Source organism: Lissotriton vulgaris, chromosome 12 (assembly GCF_964263255.1).
Source record: "Lissotriton vulgaris chromosome 12, aLisVul1.2, whole genome shotgun sequence".
Classification (NCBI taxonomy): Eukaryota; Metazoa; Chordata; class Amphibia; order Caudata; family Salamandridae; genus Lissotriton; species Lissotriton vulgaris.
The window spans coordinates 633,616,246-633,640,133 of NC_141700.1; the positions used below are offsets into that span (position 1 = coordinate 633,616,246).

At 46.0% G+C, this 23,888-nt stretch overlaps 1 protein-coding gene across 1 annotated transcript; it reads right to left on the reverse strand.

Annotated features, from left to right (window-relative positions):
* Positions 1-459: 459 nt before the first annotated feature.
* Positions 460-23,051, reverse strand: LOC147677903 (melatonin receptor type 1B-B-like). The gene is made up of 2 exons (XM_086946530.1): positions 21,939-23,051; positions 460-3,020 (listed from the first exon to the last, which is right to left on the reverse strand). Exons 1-2 carry the CDS (start codon positions 22,879-22,881, stop codon positions 2,644-2,646), a joined length of 1,320 nt encoding a protein of 439 aa, XP_086802656.1. The 5' UTR covers positions 22,882-23,051; the 3' UTR covers positions 460-2,643.
* Between the last annotated feature and the right edge of the window lie 837 nt (positions 23,052-23,888).

The window sequence follows — 23,888 nt, forward strand, 5'->3', positions numbered from 1 at the left end:
ACAAAACTCCGATCTCCCTCCAGCAGGTAAATTGTTCACCAGAGTTATCTTGGCATGTTTATTGTTGCCTGAAAACTGTTGGATATACAAAGAACTCTGCAGCGCTTTTCAAACGGCTGCACTGCTACAAAAGCGGCCCCTAGTAACAAAAGTGGTCCCTATCTTTCTAGACTTCAGGGGAAACGCCTGATGCCCGACACGGCCAGTACGGTCTTGCAAGTGGACTTCATGCTTGCTCCAGTAGAACAGTCCAGGACGAACTGCCAAGTCCGGTCCGCTCTGACCTCGCAGTTCAGAAGGGACCAGAAGAAGGTAACTGAAAAAGAAACAAACTGAGCCCTCGAAAAACAAGTGCACAGGCCAAAATGCCATTAAAAAAACAATTATGGACACCAACATACTTCTTGTTCATTTTAGATGACAGGTAAAGATTTTTGGAAACATTTACAACACACTCTCTCTGAAAAAGGCTTGAAACTTTATTTTTCATTTCAATTTATTTACTACGCACATATGTAAAAATATATATTTTAACTTTTTTTAAATTTTACAATTTTTCTATTTTTTAAATACTTATGGCTAGCATTTAGTATTTGTGCTGGGCGGGGACAAAATAAATACAAACTCAGGAATTACATCAATCTAAAAAAACATAAAAAAGTGCATTGAAACAGTAAGTTGTGTTGACAAGCACATTGCATTTACTTTAAATTCAGACAAGCTTCTTCCTTATATATATATATATACACAAGTAAATAGTCCAGTTTTACTGATGTCTCTAGCCAAAAAACTATATTTTATCAAATGCCTTGTCTTTTTTTTAAATCCGTTTATCTAACGGAAATGTTTAATTTTCAAACATCGGGAGTAAAGGGGAGGGGAGAAAACGGTGAATAGTTTTGAATAACAAAATAAATGAAAAACCTATATTTATAATATTTAGGCGAGTGGAAAAGATTCAGCAACTAGGCATTACTTCCATCACATTCTAAACACAATGTTGCCTTCTGTGCCCTTATAAATTCCCACCCCTTGTTACTTTTATAAACGGTAGTTATGACAGATTGTCAAGAGAAATCAGTACCAGTTTATTTCATGGGAGGTGTGCCAAAGTTTCCCGATTTCAGAAAGCATTTTGGAGTAAGAATGTATCATCTTTAACGCTAAATCGCTTCCCTCCCCGCCTATAAATTGGTTCAAACTCCCATACACACAAAAGAAACGGAAATACAATCTCTCCATTTCACACTCCAATTGTTGCTAGTTAGAGAGTTCAAATGCTGGTCGGTGTCTGACTGCATTGTCGAGTAGGAATTTGTTACTTTGCTTTCTGATGATTCGCCACAGAATTAGAATATTAGGAATGAATTTTCTCTGACCATGGGACTGCTCTCTGAAATAGTCAAAAGACACAAAGTGGCTCCTTGCAGGTAGGCTAAGATTAAATTAGACAAAATTAATGTCTTCCGAGCTAAGGTCTTGCATTCTCAAATGATGGTTACTACAGTGTGACAAAGGACACCATACATAGGCTGTAAACATATGTGTAGAACAGAAGTAAAACCCTATATAAAAATACTTAAGATTCAGAAACTAGATGCCGCTGAGTAAAATGAATTGGTTTAAAACCGTAATAATTAGCAGACCCCGTTATCATTTTTGCATCTTTAAGTATATACCTCTTTTCTCATTTAAAAAAATATATATATATTTCTATACAGTGAACACTTGCTCACTGCAAGAAAATTGCTCATATAGGTTTATGCGTCGATAATTCCGACAGCATCTTAAGAAGGTTAAGGAGAGAGTAAAAGGGCCAGAAGTGAGAGGGTAAAGTGTGGAAAACATTGGGGAAAATTAGTTAGGCCAGGCTTGGAATGTGAAAAACTCCAGTTACAGTACAGAAAACATTAAAGCATTTTAGTCCAGAAAATTGAGAATTTGCTTTAGTTCGACAGATGCACCTCTTAACCAATATCAGTTTTACCTGGCTAACCCAACAGGTGGTCAATTTATTGTCCATTATATGAATAGAAGTACACCTCTAAGGAATTCAGCTGTCACATATCACTATTATGTTGAATTTCAACTACTTCCTGCCTCAATCTGCACATTCAGGTTCTGAGTCGAACTATGATAAATGCGTGTTGGAGGGATTGGGCAGGGATTTGGTGGTCATGCTGGAGAATACCAGACTAGTCTTAATAACGGGTCAAAAGGATTCAACTGTTCAGTTCTAAAGGAATCCCACAATGGACAGACTGTTTACGTAAATGAAGGGTCTGTGCCATTGCTATGTTACGCCATTGTAATGCATCCATGACATTCAGCTCAAGACTGGAAAGTGCATCATTTGAGACAGTCATTGTTACATTGACAAATTCTATTTTTTTACATTGGCTGGTCTTTAAAGTTCAAGAGTCAATACTACAGTAGGATTAGCTGGTCTCACAACATCGGTAATTTTGGAGGAACAGCAGCAATTTCATATTTAGCAGCAGAGCCAGAAGCTGTGAGGTGAACAGTGCTGTAGCAATGCATTTAGGAAAATCCAGAGGTAGACCGAGTTCCTGTGCAATGAAGTATGCAATGTGCATGTAGTAGTAGCCAATGTGGTAAAAGTACCTTAGTGCTTTGAGAAAGTCACAGGGACAAAATGGAGGACCTCTTCTGATTGCCCAAACCGTTTGGCATTTCGGACACAGCATCGTAAAATTGTTCAGGGCCCAGAGACAACAATATGCATGCAGAGGATACACTGCATGACCGCTCAGTAAGGTCTTTGTTGGCCATGCAGTCCACCATCAAACTGATTGTGGGGGTTCTCACTCGACCTTTGCTGTCCTGCTGATGGGAAGAGAGACACTTCCATGGGCAGAGTTTATGTCCCAGTTGTTGGAATTTGAGGCGGAAGCTTCGGTTGATCCAGAAATATACAAAGCAGTTGAGGAAACCATTGCCACTTGGTAACCACAGAGCAACAAATTCTAGCCATTCTGTAACTCTTTCTTGAGCAATTGCTAGAATAGAAACAAAAAAGTGAAATTGATCAGTTATACTAATGTACAGAAGGAAACTCTGACATTCGGTTTCATCTTTTCTGCTGTAAAGTTCACAAATCCCATACCAGTAACCAAAACTTACTTTAGGCATTTTTGTGCAACACAGGATCATGGGCCTGCACAACCACATGAAGGCCAAGCTCCAGTTTTGACGTGAAAATAAACATGTCTATTTATACACTGGAATTCCTGCACACAGGAACAGCAAAAAGAATAGTTTTATTTGTAACTACACATCTTTTCGATTTTATGTTTACCTTTGTACTTTAACAGGTTTCTTAGCAATAGTTTAGGTTCAGCCGTTTTGTATTGGCACATAACAATGAAATGCAAAACGGAGCATTACTCCCACATGAAGCATAAAATCAGATAATGGTAAAAATTGAAACGTTCAATGGTGCAGCATAACTCCAAATAAGCACTGTCAAAGCCAAAATGTATGGCTTTTTGTTAAGGGAAGTTTTTATTAATAGTTGGGAGACTATTGTGGTGTTCACAACTCTCCTAGAAAGGAAATCTCAAAGAAACAACCTCACGGACTAAACAATAATGATAATACTCTACTGTATATAAATTAAGATTACTACAATTAGCATAAAACTATGACAGCATGAATGCCAAAGAACAGTTTATCTAAGAAGTTGACAGAATCAAAGAATGATGTGATTAAAACCAATCAACTCCAACATAAGTTCCTATACCACCTGGCTACTAGATCGTACCATCTAGGACTTTTTCAAAGCAACGAATCAAAACATCATCTGTGCCTTGATAGCGTGGCTCATGCAATGAAGTATAAGACAGAATATGGCTTCTTCTTTTGACTTCATGGTGTGGGGTAACTGCAGATCAAGAGCCTTAAGGATTCTTATTTCTAGCCGCAAAGCCTTTATGTGCTCGTTAATGATGCTGGTGGTGCAATACCAAGGTGCCCTTAAATCTAATTTTGGAAGCAACAGAAGTCGAAATTGTAAATATTTTTATCTCATGCCTGTTTACAAATTAGCACAGAGAAAATGGACTCTCCAGTAATTCATGAGGGTCAGCAATAGTTTTTGTTTGTAATGTAGCATTCGTTTAGAATTAATACCAAATTATGTTAGAGAGAATTTCTTCCACACGTGCTTTGAAATCTGCACTGTTTCTATTGTTTTGCTATTCTTCTTTGATATGAAACTGCATTAAGAGTTTCCATGTTTTCGCTACCCTTAGGGTTGTTTTTTATCCATACGGGTGGTATTAATCTCTGCAGCAGTTGATACATTGAGCATCAATACTATCATGAGTACTTTTTGGTTTCTCCACGTTGGATAAACCAAATTCTAAAAAGGAGTTGTCCTATGGGATAGAGTTGGGTGAGTGAGGAAATATATCAGAGAGCTTTATTCCAGACCTTTGTTCAAATTATTTTTAGAGGCTAAAGTGTCATACATTACTGATTAAATGAATTAGCCAAAAAGACAGAGGAATGGTAAGGCCGAAGAACTCTAGTTTGTGATAAAGTCCCCTTAAATTGTATTCTAAGAAGGTAGCTTTTAGATTAAGTGAATCAAAGTGTGTTTTAGACCATGCCATACTTCTATTTTGTGAAGCTATTTCCAAGTGCAATTTCTCTTCCCCTCCCCCCCCCCCCAAACATGGGGATTTTAGTTTTGAAACACTATTAAGTTGTTCTTTTTGTGGTATCCATTTAACACATGCAGTGACTTCTGCAGTCAAACTGTGTTTCACCCAGAACTACAGTATTGTCCATATACTCTAGTGTTGGTATGTGTAATGAGCCCAACTTTGGTGCAAAGATACTTTGGATTTGTAACTAACTCCTTAGTTGGGACTGTATAGGCTGAACAGAAGAAGGGGGTCTAAAACAACCCTTTACTTTATTTCACAGTAGGATTTTTTGTTGATATCCACAATTACAACTCAATTTTAATATAGATCCACATATTCCAGTGTAACATTTGGAGGGATCGCTCTTATTAGGGAGTCCGGAATGCACCAGGTAGTCTGCAACATCTTGGGCTACAAAAATAAGTACGCTAAAAGGAGGGCTATTTGGTGATCAGACTGCATAAGAGGAGGGAAGATGGCAGAACAGTGTTGTAAGAAACGGAGTTGTTGGTTGATTAGGGTGTGAACCCTGAACAAGCAGCAATAACAGCAATTCTCATCAGGGTAAGACACAAGCCAACCCTAAATTAACCTGTGCTCAACCCGCTGGTAGCTTAGCACAGAGCAGTCAAGTTTAACTTAGAGGCAATTTTCAAAGTATTTGTGCAACTCTTCAAACAGTAATAAAGTGAGAAACACCACAAAAAGAATCCCCCCGCAAGTTACAAACATTTTACAAAAAGTAAACTAAACCCAAAACAACAATAATGCAATCCGTCAAACCAGAGATATGCAATTTTAAAGATTGCAGTGTAAATAGTGCCAAAAAGCACAAAGCCTCAACTGGATATCTAATCATACCAGGCCGGGCCAAAGTCATAAGAACAGGATGACTGCAATAGAGTGCAGGCGCGCTACAAAGACTCAGGCCCACTGAATAAGAGTACCTTAAAGCCTGATTTGAAGATCATTGTGAGGTTCCATCCAGAGGATGCGTCGTACAGCCAAGGCAATGCGTCGGGTCAGAGGAGAGCTGCAACACGGGGTCTGGCGTTGTCTAGGGTCCTATTGAAGAGGGCTTGTGATGCAAACTCCAGTGTCGAGGATGGGTCACACAGTAGAGGTGATTCTGCGCTTCCAAAGAGCTGGAGGCTGCAGTGTGAGAACCTGCATGGTCGTCAAGGCTGCCATCAATGAAAGATGCAAGGGCCTGCATTTGAATAGCTTCTAACCGGTGGCAGTTCTGACATGGCTGTGGGGTCGATGTGGAGTCCTTTGCATCAGAATAACCCTTGCAGCACAGGTGATGCATCAGTTCTGAAGGCTATGCATTGAACAGAAAAGGCGACATGCCGGTTCTGCTGTAGATGCGCAGTGGAGAAGATGTGTTGGTTCTGCTGGATCCACAGATAGGCTGGCCAAGCACCTTCAAACCCACTTTCAAGGGTCCAGAATTAGGGTAGCACTACTTGGCAGCATAGGACTCTCAGATGACAGAGTCCAGGTGCTGGATTCAAAGTTGTTGGAGCCTTTGGTCCCCGAGGCTCTAGTCAGGAGGCCAGCCAACTAGCCCTTGGAGTCACTTTGGGTTCCTGGGTTCAACAGATGCAGGTTCAGTCCTTTTCATCCAGGCAAGAAGGCTGCAGTCCTTCAGAGCAGCAGCCCAGCAAAGTGCGACAAGTCCAGAATACACTGAAGGGGTGATGTCTGAGGTCAAACATTTATACCTGGTGCCCTCCCTTTGGAAGGTGGGAGAAGCTTCTAGAGGTTTCCCTTTGAAGTCCCCTGGCATCCTGTCTTCCCTGTCCTAGCTCCAGACTAACTACAGAGGGTATGCAGCCCTTTGTGTGTAGGCAGGACGCAGCCTATTCAAGTGTAAATAAGGCAGTGCCCTGCTTCGGCCTCCCATCCTGCCAGTGATGGCCCATTCAGGCACACCTAAACTCTCTATTTTGTATAGTTGTCTAGGAGGAAGACACAAAGCCCAGCTGCACCCAGTCATGTGACCCAGAGACAGGCTACAGGAACTAAATGGCTAAGGCAGGAAAATGCCAACTTTCTAAAAGTTGCATTTTCAAAATTGGAATTTAAAATCCAGCTTTAGCATAAAAGAGTTTTTTTATTACAATTCCAAAGACCCCAAACGTGAAATGGTTACCTGTACGCATTTGGAAATTATAGTTTATTAAATTTAATAAGGTAACTCCAATGTTATTCTATGGGAGCGGTCGGCCTTCTAGTAGTGAAAAACTAATTTAAGAGTTTTTCACTGACAGAACATGTAAAACATAAACCTACATGTCCTACTTTTGAAATGCACTGTACCTTGGCCTCAGGGCTATCCAGGGCTTAACATAGGGTAGCTTATATGTACTAAAAAGAAGGGTTTAGCCTGGGAACAGGCTTATTTTGCCAGGTTGAATGGTAGTATAAGACAGCATACATAGGCTACTATGACAGGCTTGAGGAATGTTTAATGGCCTACTTAAGTGGGTGGCTTAATCAGTGCTTTAGGCCTACTAGTAGCATTTACTGTATATGCGCTGCATACAAGTAGTGTGCATTTACTAGGGTCTTATAAGTAAATTAAATATGCCAATTGGGGATAAGCCAATTTTACCAAGTTTTAAGCAGTGAGCTCATGATCTTTAGCACTAGACATCAGTATTAAAGTGTGCAGAATCATAAGGCCAGCAAAAACAAATTCACCAAAAAGTAGAGGGAAAAGGCAAAATGTTTGGGGTGACTCTGCAGAGCGGGGCAGGTCCAACATGTTTTGAAAAGGAGTCAGAAGACTAGGGCCTCTTGTAACCTGTGCAGAGTATTTTTATGTGCAGTGTAGAATTTTGCAAATTGACCTATATACTAATAGGTCATTTCACAAAATTCCCATTGGGACAGAGTTTCAATCCGACTCACCTCATGAATACTAATGAGGTAGGTCACAAATTGATGCCATCACTGGCATTGTGGATCTGCTGGAATTAGCAGACCACAAAGTCTGTAACCATATATTTTTTTCTTTTTCTTAAATGGAGACTATTAGGGACAAAAGGTAAAATTAACAAGTTAATTACATTCGGTAATGCACTGTCCACAGGTTTCTCACCTCAGAATATATTTCCCTGAAACATTTTCTTCAGCAGTGCCCCTCCCGCTGCTAGATAGCACTGTATGGCTCTGCATTTGCTCTGTACTTCTCAGGAAGTGATGTAGTGGAGCCTCATAAGTGCCAACCCTGTGCTCTGACTCAAATTTCTTATTTTTTCCTTTTTGCGACGTCAGAGGAGGAGCATGAACAACAGTTGGTATCAGTGTGCTAAATTCTAGGGTAGTGAGGAATCTGCAGTTAGATAGAATATCACCAGAGAATGCTTTTCCAAAAGTTAAGTAACTTTTTCTTTGGACGATTACTTCTAACCACATATTCCTCACCTTGAATATATATCAAAGCAGTAACTGTCCAGGTGTAGTGTCTGTAGAGTGTACTCAGATCACAAAGTCCTGCAGGACTCTGCAGTAAAAGAATGCTGCCAGCTAGACCTGGCTGTCAAGAAAGTTGTGCTTTGCTAACGTATGCAATGACATCCATGTTGCAGCCTGGCAGACCTCTAGGGCAGGTACTCCATGAACCAATGCAGTGGTAGCAGCCTTAGGCATGATAAAAAGGGGTCTCCGACCTTCTGAGGGCTGCTTCTTAGCCAGTGAATAGATTGTGATGCAGAGGAATTCCCTATTGAGGTCCAGTGGATGGAGCCTATCCTCCTCTTTTGAGGGATCAGGAGAGCAAAGAATGCTCTTTGAGGGATGGATTGGCCAATGCAGAAGGTAGTCAGGGCTTTTGACAAGGATGTAGCCAGAGTTCTCACCAAAAATGTGACCAGTAAAAATAGATGTATAATAGTTGCACTGAAATCGCATGGAGTTTACTCCTCCAAAGAGCTGACGTAATCACAAGTAGGAATATAGGAAGGTCAATATCCAGAACAATAAGGCCCCACTGTGGCATCAGTAAGGGATTGGGGAGGAGCAGGTGCATCAAACCCTTAATTAATCTCATCACAACAGTTGAGTTAAAGGAGGACACTTGGTCCGGTAAACTTGGAGAGGCTCAGCAACTAGCCTTTAATGATGCCAATCGCAAGGCATTACCCGCCAAAAAGATAAAACAAAAGTACAGCTTACAGCTTTTGTTGTTAGGGATCAGTCTTACCAGTGCCACAAATCTGTCCCAGTACCCAGCATAAATGGGTTTCAAAGAAGGGTGTCTAGCAGCAAGGATAATCTTCACCACTTCACACAGCTGATCAAATTAAATCAGTTGCTGCAACTCAATCTCCACGCATTGAGGTGTAGGTTTGCTGACTTGGGTGGAGGACCCTGCCCTGTTTCTGTGACAGATGATCCTTACAAAGTAGTAGCCTATTCGAAGCGAAGGACAAATCCATGAGTTATGAGAATACATGTATTCCTGACCAGCACATATAGGGGTCGCCAGAAAAGACACCCGTACCAACGACCGAGGAAGGACAGAGAAGGCACGGAACCAGATTGCACAGAGCCAAAGTCAACAACAAACAGGCCCCAGAACAGAAAGCAGCAAGCCGCTCCAAACACACCAAGACCGCCCAACGGACAGCCAAAAGCGAGAGGGGAGCAAAAGCCCAGACTGCGGAACTGAAGAAACAGAGGACAACTCCACCACAGCGACCGGACAAGAAGGCACAGCAGCAAAAAAATTCAGTCCTACCAAAGCACAGCAACACCGCAAGGTGGACCACCACCAACGAGAGAAAAAAAACAAAGGCGACCAAATTCCACCAGCAAGGAGATAAACAGGCGGGACACGGACCCAGTGGCACAAAGGACCCCCCGGAAGGGAGCACAACACCAAGGAGAGAACCCAGGCTGGCACATGGCGAAACAGACCCAGGAAGCCACAGGAAATGACTCAGAAGGGACTGGGCCACCAGGGGAACCCAACCGGCCAACATCGAAAAGCAGAAACCCCCAAGGCCACCCAGAGAGCTCGAAGAGCGGAAGGGACCAGGCCCAAGGCCAAGCCACCAGAAAGGAAGCAAATGACCACCAGGGGCTACCACGCACAAGAAAAGCACACAGAAGCCGGCAGAAAGGGGAACGTAGCACGGAGGAGTGAGCCCACCCGCTCCGGTGCCAAGCAAACCAGCCCAGTAACGTTCCACATGAAGGAAGCGAGCATCCAGGTGGCCACACAGCCAGCCCACAACCAGGCCCGACCCAGCTAAACAATGGATAGCCAACAGGAGTGCACAGGAAGGTAAGGCCACAGGCAGAAACACACCAAAGGCAAGAAGAGCAGAACAGCAGAGTGAAACTAGCCCGACAACGTCAACACCACCAGGGAGCAAGTCAGAGGCCCCAGTACCTAGCACTGCATGAACATATTCCACCATGGGATACCATGAAAGCACAAGCAGGATGTGAACCCTTGACCAGTGTGAGCCTGTGCCACCAGAGGGACAAGACTCACCACTGAGCTACAGCACCCTGGCCCAAAACCAGGGACAGAGAAGAAGAGAACAAAGTCTGCACAGGAAGCGCAAGGCCTCGCCCGGGGAAGGAGAACCGGGAAACCAAGCATCCCCGGACAAACAAAAGCACAGTTCGAACAATAACCACCCAGGGAAAATTTGAAAGTAGCGGCACTATAAAAACTCTAGACCTGATCCCCAGAGGCACAATAGACACCAACGAGCCAGAGCTCCATGGCCCAACACTCGCAGCAGCAGAAACTAAGGAAGAAGCACCCAAGCGAGCACCACCAACAGGCATAATGCCCCGTCCAGACAAGCCCAGACCCTCGTAAGCAAAAGGGACCAGAGGAAAGTGTAGAACCGGGAGCCCGCAACGAGAAGGTAGGCATAGCCACCACCGGGAACTCAAACCGAAAGCAGAACCAAAGTGACAACGGTGTCCAAAAAAAGCAAAGGGGCAAACAGATGTACACTGCACCAGGCACACCCAGGCGGGCTCCCATACCGCAACAAACCAGGCCTGACCATGCTGAACTTCCGAGAACAGACATGGTGGTATGGCTGGAGGCCCAGACAACCCCCGGAGAATGAGGCAGGTTAAAAAACAGCCCAGAACAACAAGAAGCCCCTGCAGGTCAGGGGCAAACCCCAGACAAGCCAAGGAACGGCCAACAGAAGCCAAACTGGAAATCCGCTATCAGGATTACCAACAGACCCAGTACAGACCGGGAACCCAAGCACGCCCCACAGGACGGCAAAGGTTGGTAACACCCGGGAAGGGGATAACAGAACAGAAAGACTACCGGCTGCACCAACAGACCGGGTGGGTAGGGAGCCGCCGGGGCCAGAGAAAAAAGGGCACCCAAGGGAATCGGCTAAGCCGGGAATGAACCAGACCCAAGGAAGGCCCAAAGGCACTGAGACCAACTGGGCGGGGAGGACCCTCAACTGACCAAAACACTCCCCGTGGAAGGCCCCTACCAAGGCAGACAACCCCAACATGAACAGCTGGGGGGCCACCCGAAACCAGCCGAAGGGGGACAGGCACCAGGAGGAAGGCAACCAATAAACTGGAAAACCAGAAAGAGGATGGGGAAAACACCAACACCCCGCCAGAAAACTGTAACCGGACTAACAGGACCGGCTGGAGAAGGACTAGCGAGACCGCCAAAAAGAGACCCCGCAAGAACAGGCCAAAACGCATACCCCTGCAGAGGGGAGCGCCGAACCCCAGGCCTGACCAAACAGACACCACCCAAAGGTAGCAGATCAACCAAAGAGCCACAGCATCACGGACCTGAGCAGGGGATCCGATTGACCAACAACCGGAGCGGCCCAGCAGCGGGCAGCCCAGCTGCAGGCAGGCGAGATATAGGCCACCCAGGATGTGAGGAGAGGCAACTGAAAAACCCCAACAGAGCTGTAACACACAGGAAGGGAGGAAAAACACGACCAGGATGGGGGTGCAAGAGCTGCCTGCCGAGCCAGGGAGCAGGAGGAGGAGGGGCCCCACAGCCGTGGCTCCGGACAAGAAAAGGGCAAGCCCTCCAGGAGCAGAAACAAACGCCCACCTGGTGACCACAAAAACAGCCCAGAGAAGGACGGACAGGTGCTAACAGCAGTACACACTCAGCAGACACTGCGCAGCCCACAGCCCCCAGAACCCATGGGATCCCACTTGGCAAACAAATTAAAAAAGGAGTGCGAAAACAACTGGAAGGGCCTAATGCTGTGACATGCAGTGTGCGTAAACGGGTATGCACGGCTCAAATCAATAGCAGCAGACACTGCAGCAGGAATCAAATCCAGGATGGACTGAAAGGTGGTGGCCCAGTCAGGCCCTGGGAGCACAAGCTAGGCCCTGCTGGGGGATCCGCCCCCTGCCCCAACATATCAAAGGATCAACCACACAGGAAAAAGAATTAAACACCACATTCCCCTAGGACAGCCAAGACAGAATGCACAACCAACCCTGCCCTGAAATAATTAGCCACCATGAAAACAAACGCCAATAATAGTCAGCAGGACCGGCATCACCTGTGTGAAATCTGCGCTATGGGAAGCAAGCTGAGCCCGGCCCCGCCCCGCCCCACGGAGGCCCGACAAGAAATGCGGAAGTGAGTGGCACCTCGCCGCGTAGAGGCTCAATCCCCCCTGCCAACCCACGTAGGCCAAGCGTGATAGACACAAGCGCCGAAGACTGCAAACGCCCCGGAGGCAAATAGGTAAACCAGCGAGCACAGTGGGAGGCAAGTGCACAAGCAGCGAAGTCCCCTACCCGCCAGCGCCGAACACCAGCCCCACGGGACTGACAGCACCGGCCGGCCGCTAGGACCACAAGTATGTTGTGCACCGGTAGAAAACTGCAGTGCAGTGCATGGTGCAGTGAGGTAGCTCTGGGGTATAAGGTGCTTAAAAATCAATATTGCTTGCGACCCAGCAACCACAAACCATGCGGGCATGCATTCACCCCGCAAACATGGGGGCACGGCAGTGGGAAAGGAAATGGACCGCCCTGCCCCAGTGTCCAACCACCATCACATTGACAGTCTCAGGAGCCCCCCTGGGACTTGGGAGAGCAGCCCAGCGAGGACTTCACAGGGAAGAATGAAAAGCCAAGAAGAAAAAACAGCAAAAGGATGAGCACAGACCATGGGAACAACCCGTGGCCAACCAGTGTGAAACGAGGGGTCAGAAGGAAGAAAATAGAGCCCCAGATCACCCCATCTGCCTCCGCCTGTATACCCCAGGCTCGCTAATGCAGAGCCTAACCGCACCCGACAGAAGACGGGGGGTGGGGGGGGGAAGGGGATGAGGTCCAAGATCCCCAGAGTCCGCTAGAGCAGGACCACCAACCATGGACCCACGCTCCCGCTATAGCGGGAACCACTTACCTGACAGCGCATCTGAAGAGTCATTGTGCGCAGAACCAAATAAACAGGCTGAAGGGTTGGGCAAACCCGCCTCTTATAGAGGTCACGGGTGATATGGGTTGGCCATGTTGGGAAGGGATGGGAGGCATGGGAGGATACATTTTGCTTTGGAGGGTTCTGGTGTGGAGATGAAGCTCACTTCGGTGTTCATGTGGCAAGGAAGACTTACGAGGCGGTAATAGCTGTTACTATCATTAAGCTGTCTATATCCCTCATTGAGGTGCAAATCTAATGGCCAAAACAAAACATTGACCCCTTTATCAGATATTTTTATCACTATATCTTTATTATTTTGCAATTCCTTGAAGACATCCAAGTGTTTCTTTTCAAGATCACCTGTAATGTAATCTTTTCCTTCGGATTTTTTTAATTTATCATACCTCGCTGTATTTGAGGATGGTATGGTAAATGAATTTAAAAAAGATAATTGCCAGCCAATTAGATCGTTACCTCAATGAGGGATATAGACAGCTGAATGCTAGCAACAGTTATAAGCCATCCACTAGACAGAAAGCCTGCTTGTCTGGAAATCGACGCTTCACCTTTCCTTGCAGTAAGGAATCAATGCAACACTTCCCCTACCGTGCAGTAGGAACTGACTCCTCCATTCCCCTGGGACTAAGAAATCGATGCATCACTTTTGGTTTATGGTGCCTCACCTCCTCTGTGGCTATTTCCCCATCTCAGATTCTGATGCATTGAAGGTATTTTGTTCTAAAACAACAACAGCACCCATAGATTCCTATTGACTGAACTTGCTTAACCTTTTAAACGCAATGCCTTGGCTTATGTATTTTAGATTTGTCGTTTTGGTCATTGTTTTGTTTAGATAAATATAAATATGGGAGAAACTGGTCTGGACTCATTTTGTAGTGTTTTCACTGTATTACTGTGTATGTATGTACAAATGTTTTACACGGGCCAAGCTACCGAGGTGGTGAGCAGGGTTTTTTTTAGCTGTGTAATCCCCTTACATTGACTAGAGTGAGGGTCCCTACTTGGACAAGGTGCAAGCCACTGCCAACTAGAGACCCCAATTTCTTACAAATTCCGACATACCTTTTCCAATGTACTAATCAGGTCTCGACCCTTTAGCATTGGTCTGACACCATAACGAACACAAGCTTACTGAAGTGTGCATTCACAAGCAACCATCATGCATACAGTTATAAACTTACAAATATGTACAAAATTACAGTTGCCAAAATCTATAACCCCTCTCAAAAGGGCTTAACAAGGACTTCACAATTAAAATCTTGTAAATTCTTGGGTTAGTCACAGGGGACGATTAACTCCAAAACATTTGCCTACTATGGTAATCTGTATAATTTTATTTTTAACAAAAATACCTGCCTACAGTTTGTAACAGTGCGATAATAGTTCACCATTAAAGGCCTAATGGTTTTAGCAAATGTTTTTCACCCTAATCACACTAGTACTTTGGACAGAAAATTTACCAGTGAACCAATCAGATCTGTATCCTTTATAATTAGCTTGTCACACTAACCAACTCTGGCCTACGCGATGGACTGTAAGCTTTCGAACAAGGCAATTATCAGGTATACGGTCTCAAAATTATAAATGGAAACCACAGTACAGTTAGCAAGGCAAAATACTAGGTATCCTACGAGGGCCTAACAAGGATTATCACAGTACAAATCTTCTATCCCAATGGTCTGTCAGGGAGGTAACCCACACAAAACCTTGCTTCCTACAGTTAACTTAGATTTTATATAACAAAATTCCTCTCTGCAGATTTTAATAGAGTAATAACAAGACACCCACAAGTGCCCAATGATTTTAGCATATCTTTCTCACAATAAATAAGCCATGTCTACTGACTTTATTACACTTTTCCTAATAATCTAGCTTATGGCCATGGTCATTAGCGTGCCACCAAAACCAACAAAGCTTGTGATATTGTGTATAAGCTTTCATACATGGCAACCAGGGAAGACCAAACACCACAAATATCTAAAAAAATAAATTGTATTGTATTGTACTGGCATTTGTTTGACCATAAAGGACAAGCCCAAAAGGACAAATACAGTATATTTGCTTGACAATGGGCCTAGCTGAAGAACAGGATAAACAAATGATCACAGCTGTTGAGGGTACACACTCTTTCTGTGGAAGTTTGACAACTGAAAGGCTGTGCTCAGATGAACCAACATCTGGGTGGAGCCAAAGTCCTACTCTTACAGTGCGACTAAAGCTCTTTTTTTTTTAATCACGTAAGTTCCGGCTGCAGTTTTATCGTTATGCCAGTTCTAAATAGGAAAGTTTTGAGTGATTTGTGGAATGGTCATCAAGTGATTCAATATCAAATAGCAGGTTATTTCAATTTAAGCGCCTAAAAAAATGAAAATAAGTTGTCACTAACACAACTTAAATGGATTTTGGGAAAGAAAAGACTCCAGCAAGAGGATCTCGGCAGTACAGAGGAATTTTAGCAATGAATATTGCCCTGAAGAAAAGGAGGGCCTGGATTGTGAAAGCCTGGTAAACTAAACGAAGAACTTTGAAGTTAACACGCTGATAAACAGTAGTCAAAGGACAGAAAGAGATAGGAGAACTGAGAGGAAGCATAAAATGAATCTTGCAGCAGCTTGAAAACTAAAAGATAGAACAGCAGTAGTCCAGACTGGAGAGAAAACGGGCCTGCATTACAATTTGGCATGCTGAGAAGCAAAGGAAGAGAAGGATTATAAATAATATTTTTCACTTCCGGATCCACACTGACCCCAACACCACTCTCAGAGGAACACTCGTTTACAGACCTCCCGGACCCCGGGCCCTGTTCAGGGACTCCATCGCGGACTTCGCCAGCACCATCGCACTCGCCTCCATGGACTACATTCTCCTCGGGGACCTGAACTACCACCACGAAAACAACAACAATACCAACACCGCCACCCTGATCGACAACCTCGCCAACCTTGGCCTGAGACAACTCGTCACAGCACCCACCCACGCCGCTGGCTACAAGCTCGACCCCATCTTCTCTACAAGCACCAACGTCGCCTTCAACCACACCACCGAACTCCACTGGACCGACCACCACTGCATCCAAATCACATTCAAGAAGGCAACCACGCACCACCACACTCAACAGCTACCTCGCCGCTGCTGGGGCAAAATCACCGAGAACCAACTGACCTCCGCTCTCGCCCTGGACCCTCCAACCGACCCCACCGACCATGACACCGCTGCCCGAAACCTCAGACAGTGGATCGAAGACTGCGCCAACACCCTAACCCCGCTAAAGAAGCCCTCCATCAACCACTCCAGCAAGAAAGCCGCCTGGTTCACCGAAGAACTCCAAACCTCCAAACACACATGCCGGATGCTAGAGAAGAAATGGCTCCAAGACCACACGTCAGACAACCACGCTACCCACAAGGACGCCATTCGCAGACACCACCAACTCATCAAAACAACCAAGAGATACTCCTTCAAAGTCCGCCTGGACAACAACGCACACGATTGCAAAGAGATCTTCAACATAGTCAAGGAACTCTCAAACCCCAGCGCCAACACCAATGACATCCCGCCCTCGCAAGAACTGTGCGACTCACTGGCCACTTTCTTCCACTGCAAGATCACAGACATCCACAACAGCTTTAACGCACCGCCAGCCCTGACCATGACTGACCCCACCGCAAACACCACCTGCACCAACCAGCTGAAATCTGAGCCCACGTCAACGACAACGAGACACGAAAAATCATGAACTCTTTCCACTAGGGATCACCAACAGAACCCGGTCCACACCACGTGTTCAACCAAGCAGACGCCACCATCGCACCCCAACTACGAAAGGTCATCAACATTTCTTTTGACTCGGTGACATTCCCGGATAGCTGGAAGCACGCAGAAATCAACGCCCTCCTCAAGAAGCCCAAGGCAGACCCCAAGGACCTCAAGAACTTCCGCCCCATCTCCCTGCTCCCCTTCGCGGCGAAGGTCATCGAGAAAATCGCCACCATACAGCTGACCTCGAGGACAACAACATCCTAGACCCATCGCAATCCGGATTTAGACGGAGCCACAGCACCGAGACAGCCCTCATTGCCGCCACAGACGACATCCGACGCCAACTAGACAATGGCGAAACCTCAGCCCTCATCCTCCCAAACCGGTCAGCAGCCTTCGACGCAGTCTGCCACAACAACCTAAAAACACGCCTCCAAGAAGCCGGAATTCGGGAAAAAGTCCTGGACTGGACCACCTCCTTCCTCTCCGACAGAACCCAGAGGGTCCGTCTCCCACCCCACCATTCCAAAGCTACTAACCTCATCTGCGGCGTACCTTAGGGCTCATCCCTCAGCCCGATGCTGTTCAACATCTACATGGCCCCCCTCGCTCAAGTGGCGCACCAACATGACCTGAACATCATCTCCTACACCGACGACACCCAGCTCATCCTCTCCATCACCAAGGACCCACACACAGCCAAAACCAACCTCCACGAGGGAATGAAAGTAGTTGCCGAGTGGATGAGGAGCAGCCATCTGAAGCTGAACTCGGACAAGACGGAGGTCCTCATCCTCGGCCCAACCCAGTCTGCCTGGGACGACTCCTGGTGGCTGACACCGCTAGGAGCAGCACCGACGCCCACGGACCACGCACGCAACCTGGGAGTCATCCTCGACTCCTCCCTATCCATGTCCAAGCAGGTCAGCGCCGTCTCCTCCTCATGCTACAACACCCTCCGCATGCTTTGCAGGATCTACAAGTGTATCCCGATCGAAACCAGAAGAACAGTGACCCAAGCCCTCGTCAGCAGCCGGCTGGACTACGGCAACGCACTCTACGCAGGAATCCCGACCAAACACCTACAGCGACTACGTTTCTAGAATGACTCGGCCCGCCTGATCCTCAACCTCCCCCGATGCAGCCACATCACCCCCCCCCCCCCACCCCAGAGACCTTCACCGGCTCCCCATCAACAAGAGGATCACCTTCAAGCTCCTCACCCATGCTCACAAAGCACTCCACAACTCCGGACCAGCCTACCTGAACAACAGACTCAACTTCTACACCCCTGCCCGCCAGCTCTGCTCCGCCAGCCTAGCCCTCGCCAATGTCCCACGAATCCAGCGTACCACCTTCGGAGGCAGGTCCTTCTCCTTCCTCGTGGCCAAGACCTGGAATACCCTCCCCACCCACCTATGGCAGACCCAGGACCTGCTCACCTTCAGGAAGCTCCTCAAGACCTGGCTTTTAGAGCAGCAGCAGCAGCCCCCCCCCCCCCCTCCCCTCCCCTCCGCGCCTTGAGACCCTCACGGGTAAGTAGTGCGCTTTACAATTTCTGTGATTGATTGATTTAAAGGTGGCAGAGTAGTTGGAAAGAGGCGAACCGAAGGAGACAGTAGGTTGAAGCGGGCAAAATGTAGTTTATTTATTTGGGATAATAGAGAAAGCCTGTTGTAAAAATAAAAACTGACACTGTGGAATTCAGATACTGGGGTAGGAGCAGGTCCTAAGTATCAAAATAAGACATTGTATTTTTCTCTACTATGTCTAAAAGTTACCATGTAGCTTTGCATTACTTTTTTACTGGAATAAGGGCTGCTGGGGAACCTGTAGTTTACAGCCTTTAATTATCAATGTTTTTTTTCACTACGTCTTCACTGCTAAAAATGTCCACACCAATCTTTTGTTAATATCAATATCAAAAGGTTGCGTAGTAGCTGGACACTATTTAATAATATATGTTAAAGGGTTTTCCTGTTGCCAACTGCTCTGTATCAGTCAACAACCTCATATTGAGGGCAACACCCTCTTGTAAATCACAATCATCCTAATTAGCAAAATATCCCCATAAACTGCAAAAGTGGCACACTTTTCACAAACATTCATCATATCCTTTAAATCTTAAAACTCTGTACCACCTCCGACTTTAAAGGGAGCACCATCAAACATTTGACTTCACACTCTGAGAGGTAACAGGTTGAGAAGTATAATGGCCCAATATTGTTAACAATAACTACTCAATTCCTGACTTTCAAGCCACCACAATTTGTGTGTTGAGATTTGCAGTTTATATATAAGAATGGGCTTAGATTTATTTCTATTTTTTGATACTTATAGAGCGCAACACTACTCATCCCAAGGGATATCAAGGCGCTGATAACCAAATTTGCCGGTAATTCTGCAGGGCTGTTGCTTAGAATTTAGGGAATAGGTGTGTTTTTAGTTTTTTTCGGAACTGGAAGTAGTTAGAGGTAAGTCATAGGTCTTGGGGGAGCTCATTCCACCTCTTGGCTGCTAAATAGGAGAATGATCGTCCTCCTGTCCTTACTTTATTGATACGCCTTGTTCTGGCAAGGGCTGATTGAAGCGACCACAAACTCCTTGTGGGGACATAGAATTCAATCTTCTCCTGAAGTACTCTAGGGCCTGTTTTGTAAAGAGCTTTGTGAGTATGGCTAAGTAATTTGAATACTGCTCTTTGGCGCATCGGCAACCAATGCAGTTTCTTCAAACAGATTGAGGCAGAGTCAAACTTCCCCTTATTGCAGACAAGTTTAGCAGCTGCGTTCTGCAGCACCTGTAGTCATGTAAATAGGTGCTCATTCATGCCTACAAATAATGCATTCCCATAGTCCAACCGACTGACCAGCAAGGCTTGCGTTACAGATCGTCTGCAGTCCAGTGGTATCCAGGTAAAAAGTCTGGCCAGAAGTTTCAAGATAGGAAAACCTTTGCCACAGAGGGACCGCACATGTTCCTTCATGGTGAGGGCGTCTTCCATAATGATGCCCAGGTTTTTTGCGTGTTGTTTAGGAGTTGATGGCCACCAGGTCGCGTCCCACACTCGTTTGGCGCCACCAAACAGTAGGATTTCAGATTTTCCTGCATTCAGCTTTAAGCAGTGTGTATGCATCCATTGGGCCATCTCAGAGAGACAGTTGTGCAGCTTTGATTTAATAATATCTGGCTTTTCGTCCAGGGCCACCATCAGTTGCGTGTCATCCGCCTAGAAGCAGATGCCAATGCCCCACTTCTTACCAATTTTAGCCAGTAATGAAATATATATTTCTATAGAAGGGGGATTACTGAGGCATGTTTCCATAAATCGGTAAAGATGGCAGTTCTTAGGGATTTGTTGAAAAGCAGGGTAATCAGTGGGCAAAGTGTGGGGGCAATCTGAGCGAAAATGAAGTGAGGACAAGGGTCTAACGGGGATCCAGATTTCACTGTGCTCATTGCCTTCAGGACCTCATTGTCTGTGAGGGGAGTAAAATTACCCATAACTGATGTAGCTTCCAAATGGGGAGCTAAAAAAAACTGGTTTATTGTATTAATTTTACTATGAGAGCTGAAAGTGGTGTAGATCTTTCCTATTTTTTCAGTAAAGAATACACTGATTCTGTCGCAGGCCTCTACTGAGGGGGTTAAGCTTTGGGCCATGCTAGACGGCTTGCTGAGTTCTTTAACTATTCTAAAAAGTTCTTTAACTGAGTTGCAGCTCTTGTTAATGCGCAGGGAATAGTAGGTTTTTTTGTGGTTTTTATGGCGAGGTTATAGGATCTAAGTTTGGACTTATATCTTAGTTTGTTTGCAAGATGCTCAGTATGAAAAAATGGTGTAGGTTAAGAGAAGGCTGGTGTGAATTAAAGTGACATTGGAGAACTTGATATTCTTCCGTAAAGCAGTCAAACAGCCTCATCTCAATTTACATTGGACGGTTGCGACGACTGTACGGCATCAATCATTTGTACCAAATCTCTATGTATCGTTGGTGCCCGCATTCGTGTGCCACCTGTCACAAAGACTCAGACAAAATATTGTACAAGAAGCGAGAGAGGCACTCTGTTATTCTAGAAAGTCACAAATGGGTTGTGGAGTAACATCTTACTGATTATTCTCTCAGTTTGTACGATAAGCGCCCTTTACACCAACTGTTTTTCTTTGTAGTAAATGTTCAGTCAATTCTTCCAAAGCCTCCTTAACACATCTAGCAAGTTTTGTACTTTAAATTAGAACTTCTTCAGGGCTCATAGTGCGTTGGTTTTTTTCTCACTAGTATTCACATCACCGCACAGCTAGTTCAGATATTGGTTGGAAGGCCTACACACAATTGTACACAATATTTGTCCGAAAAGAAGAAATAGAAGTTCAACTATGGTCATCTCCCGTGTTAATTTTGAGGTATTACTTAGAAACAAAACAAAAAAAACCACAATGCTTACTCTTTGTACCATACAAACAGCAAAAATCTCAGTAACAAAACACACACAATGAGCCCTGAAAAAGTTTCGACGTGAGGAATGAAACACATTGGCTACATTTATGATGTTTTGGAAGAAAAGTATAAATGCTTCTTTCATAGAAAATCAGTTGCTGTAAAGGGCTGTTACCATACAACTGAGACAATATTTACCAAGATGTTATTCCAGAAACAAATTTTGGGTAACGACATGCTTTCTGGCAAAATAATATGCTTCTGTAATACTCCAAAAGCAATATAGTGTGCTTCGCTTACTTCCTGGATATGGCCCCAAATCAAGGCATGCATTTTCACCCACTCCTGCTTTACCAGCCAACATGTTCAGGCATGCATGCGGTCACTGAGGAGTGCACACATGGTGGTTAGCTTAAAACTACAAGTCTCATTTGAACTGATCCTGTCGGCTGATAAGTCAGTCCTGCTCTAAAGTCACAAACATATTAAGGGGCAAGTTGCCAGCTTAGTTTCAATGCCTGAGAACAGCGAACCAGCCTCTTGTTACTCTTTCCTTTAGGCCAAGTGGGCTGCCAGAATGCAACACTGTCTTTGTGTTTAAGGCCCAGCACGAGCCACTCACCGTTGTAGAGGATGGTAACCATGCAGGGCGCCCAGCACGTGTAGAACACGATGACGACTGGCACGAGGACGCGCGAGGCGGCGTCGTGAGCACCCAGCTTCTGGCGCTGGCGGCGCGCGGCCAGCCAGAGGCGCAGGTTGGCGAAGGTGACGATGGCCGAGCAGGGGAAGAAGATGACGGCCGTCAGCAGCAGCGAGTAGGTCACATTACTGGCGTAGTCCGGGTTGCAGATGAGCGAGGCCCGCGAAAAGTAGACCCGTACCACCGAGCCGCCGGGGATAGCGATGGGAAAGAGGAAGGCCGGCGGCAGCAGCCAGGCGGCGGCGATGAGCAGCTGCACCCGCCTCCGGCTCATGACGCGCCCGTAGTGTAGCGGGAAGAAGACGGCCACGTAGCGCTCCAGGCTGATGGTGGCCAGCGAATAGATGGACGAGGCGAAGATGCTGGAGTTCAGAAAGGCCACAATGTGACAGTAGGGTCCGAGCGGGCCTTCGTCCGGCCCCCCGGCGTCGGGCTCCAGTGCCAGGCTGCCGTACAGGTTGAGGGGCACCACGAGCAGTGCCAGCGCCGCGTCGGTGCCAGTCAGCGAGATGAGGATGTAGCGGCAATTGCGCGACCAGCCCGACACGGACGAGGCGATGACCATCAGCACGAAGGTGTTGCCCACGATGATGAGGCCGCCCAGGGCAGTAATGATGCCGATCTTAGCCATGCGGCTGCCGTGCCACCAGCCCTGGGACCCGGACTCCGCCAGCAACTCCTCCTGCTGCGAGGAGGGCCCCGAGCTTAGGTTCTGTATTGCAGCCGAGGCGTTCAGCAGAAATGGCAGTAGGGAAATCATGACTTGGGGGTGGCTCGGGATGTTCTTGCTTGCCCCCGATGCCTCAAGCACGAGGGTTTCTTCCATGCTGTTGATCTGACGTCCCACTCTTGCAGTGTCCATAAAGTCATTCGGATCGGCTTGGTCTTTGCAGATAGCGGGATGTTGTTAGCTTTGTTTCAAAATAATTCCTACTTTATTAGGGAGCAAACTACACCGCGCATGAAGAGTTTAATAATTTACGCATAAACGGAGTTCTACGGTTTTCCTTAGCTATTTGCGGGTATGGGGTGAAGGAGCATTCAGTACTTTCGACCTAACTGATCAACAACTTTGAATAAACAAAATCAGGCTGATTTCACCTGGAGGGCGCCTGCTTAAGCGGGAGTTGTAAAGAAGGCGGGACTTTTGGGTTTGAGGCGAATGAGCCACCTGCTGCCGCAGGAGGGGAATGTTCTGAAAGCGACAGCGCCCTTTGCCGGAGCAAGTGGGTGTTCCACGTTAAAGGTCGAAGTTTCATGAAGGACATCTTGTAGGTAGGTAGGAGTGTTGTGAATTTCTCCCAGTAAATCTCAAATATCAATATACTTATGCACACAGATTTATGTGGCAGGACCAAAACCGGGGTATGTCTAAAAGGTTACTGTATTACTCCTTGTCACAGAGCTCGACATTAGTTCTCGGTCGCACACGAGTAGCTGGCCCCGTTGCATTCTGGAACGTGTAGTGTGGACTGGATGAGCTGCTCCCGCGTGGAAATCTCAGTTAAAGTGAAATGAACCAAGGCAGGTATCGTCGATTTCTTACAAGCGCCTCGTGCTAGTAACAACATCAGCATTTAAGCGAAATTGAGTGATCTACTAACCATATGTGCATCCAGTTCAACTCTGAAAATGTATTCGAGTTGATTCAAGATAGAGCAAGTGAATCAAGCACAGCTCGCTACCAGTGCATGCATTTTTATTTCCGGTGTTTTTGTTGGAGGGAAGTTTGAGGCCAAGGGTGTCGAGGCAGGCTCGAGAATATTTCAGAGTAAGATGTACAGATTTGCAATATATCCGTTTTTGTAAAGGGAGGAGGGGCACGTGGCGTCATTATAATCAACCATATAACAGCCCTTTTACATACAT

Bases quoted from the DNA above. Each gene is read 5' to 3' on its own strand.
- LOC147677903 (XM_086946530.1), bottom strand. From the start codon at position 22,881: ATGGACACTGCAAGAGTGGGACGTCAGATCAACAGCATGGAAGAAACC. The intron at 3,021-21,938 runs GTGAGTGGCTCG...TTTCTATTCTAG, and splicing joins GGTTACCATCCTCTACAACG to CAATTGCTCAAGAAAGAGTT.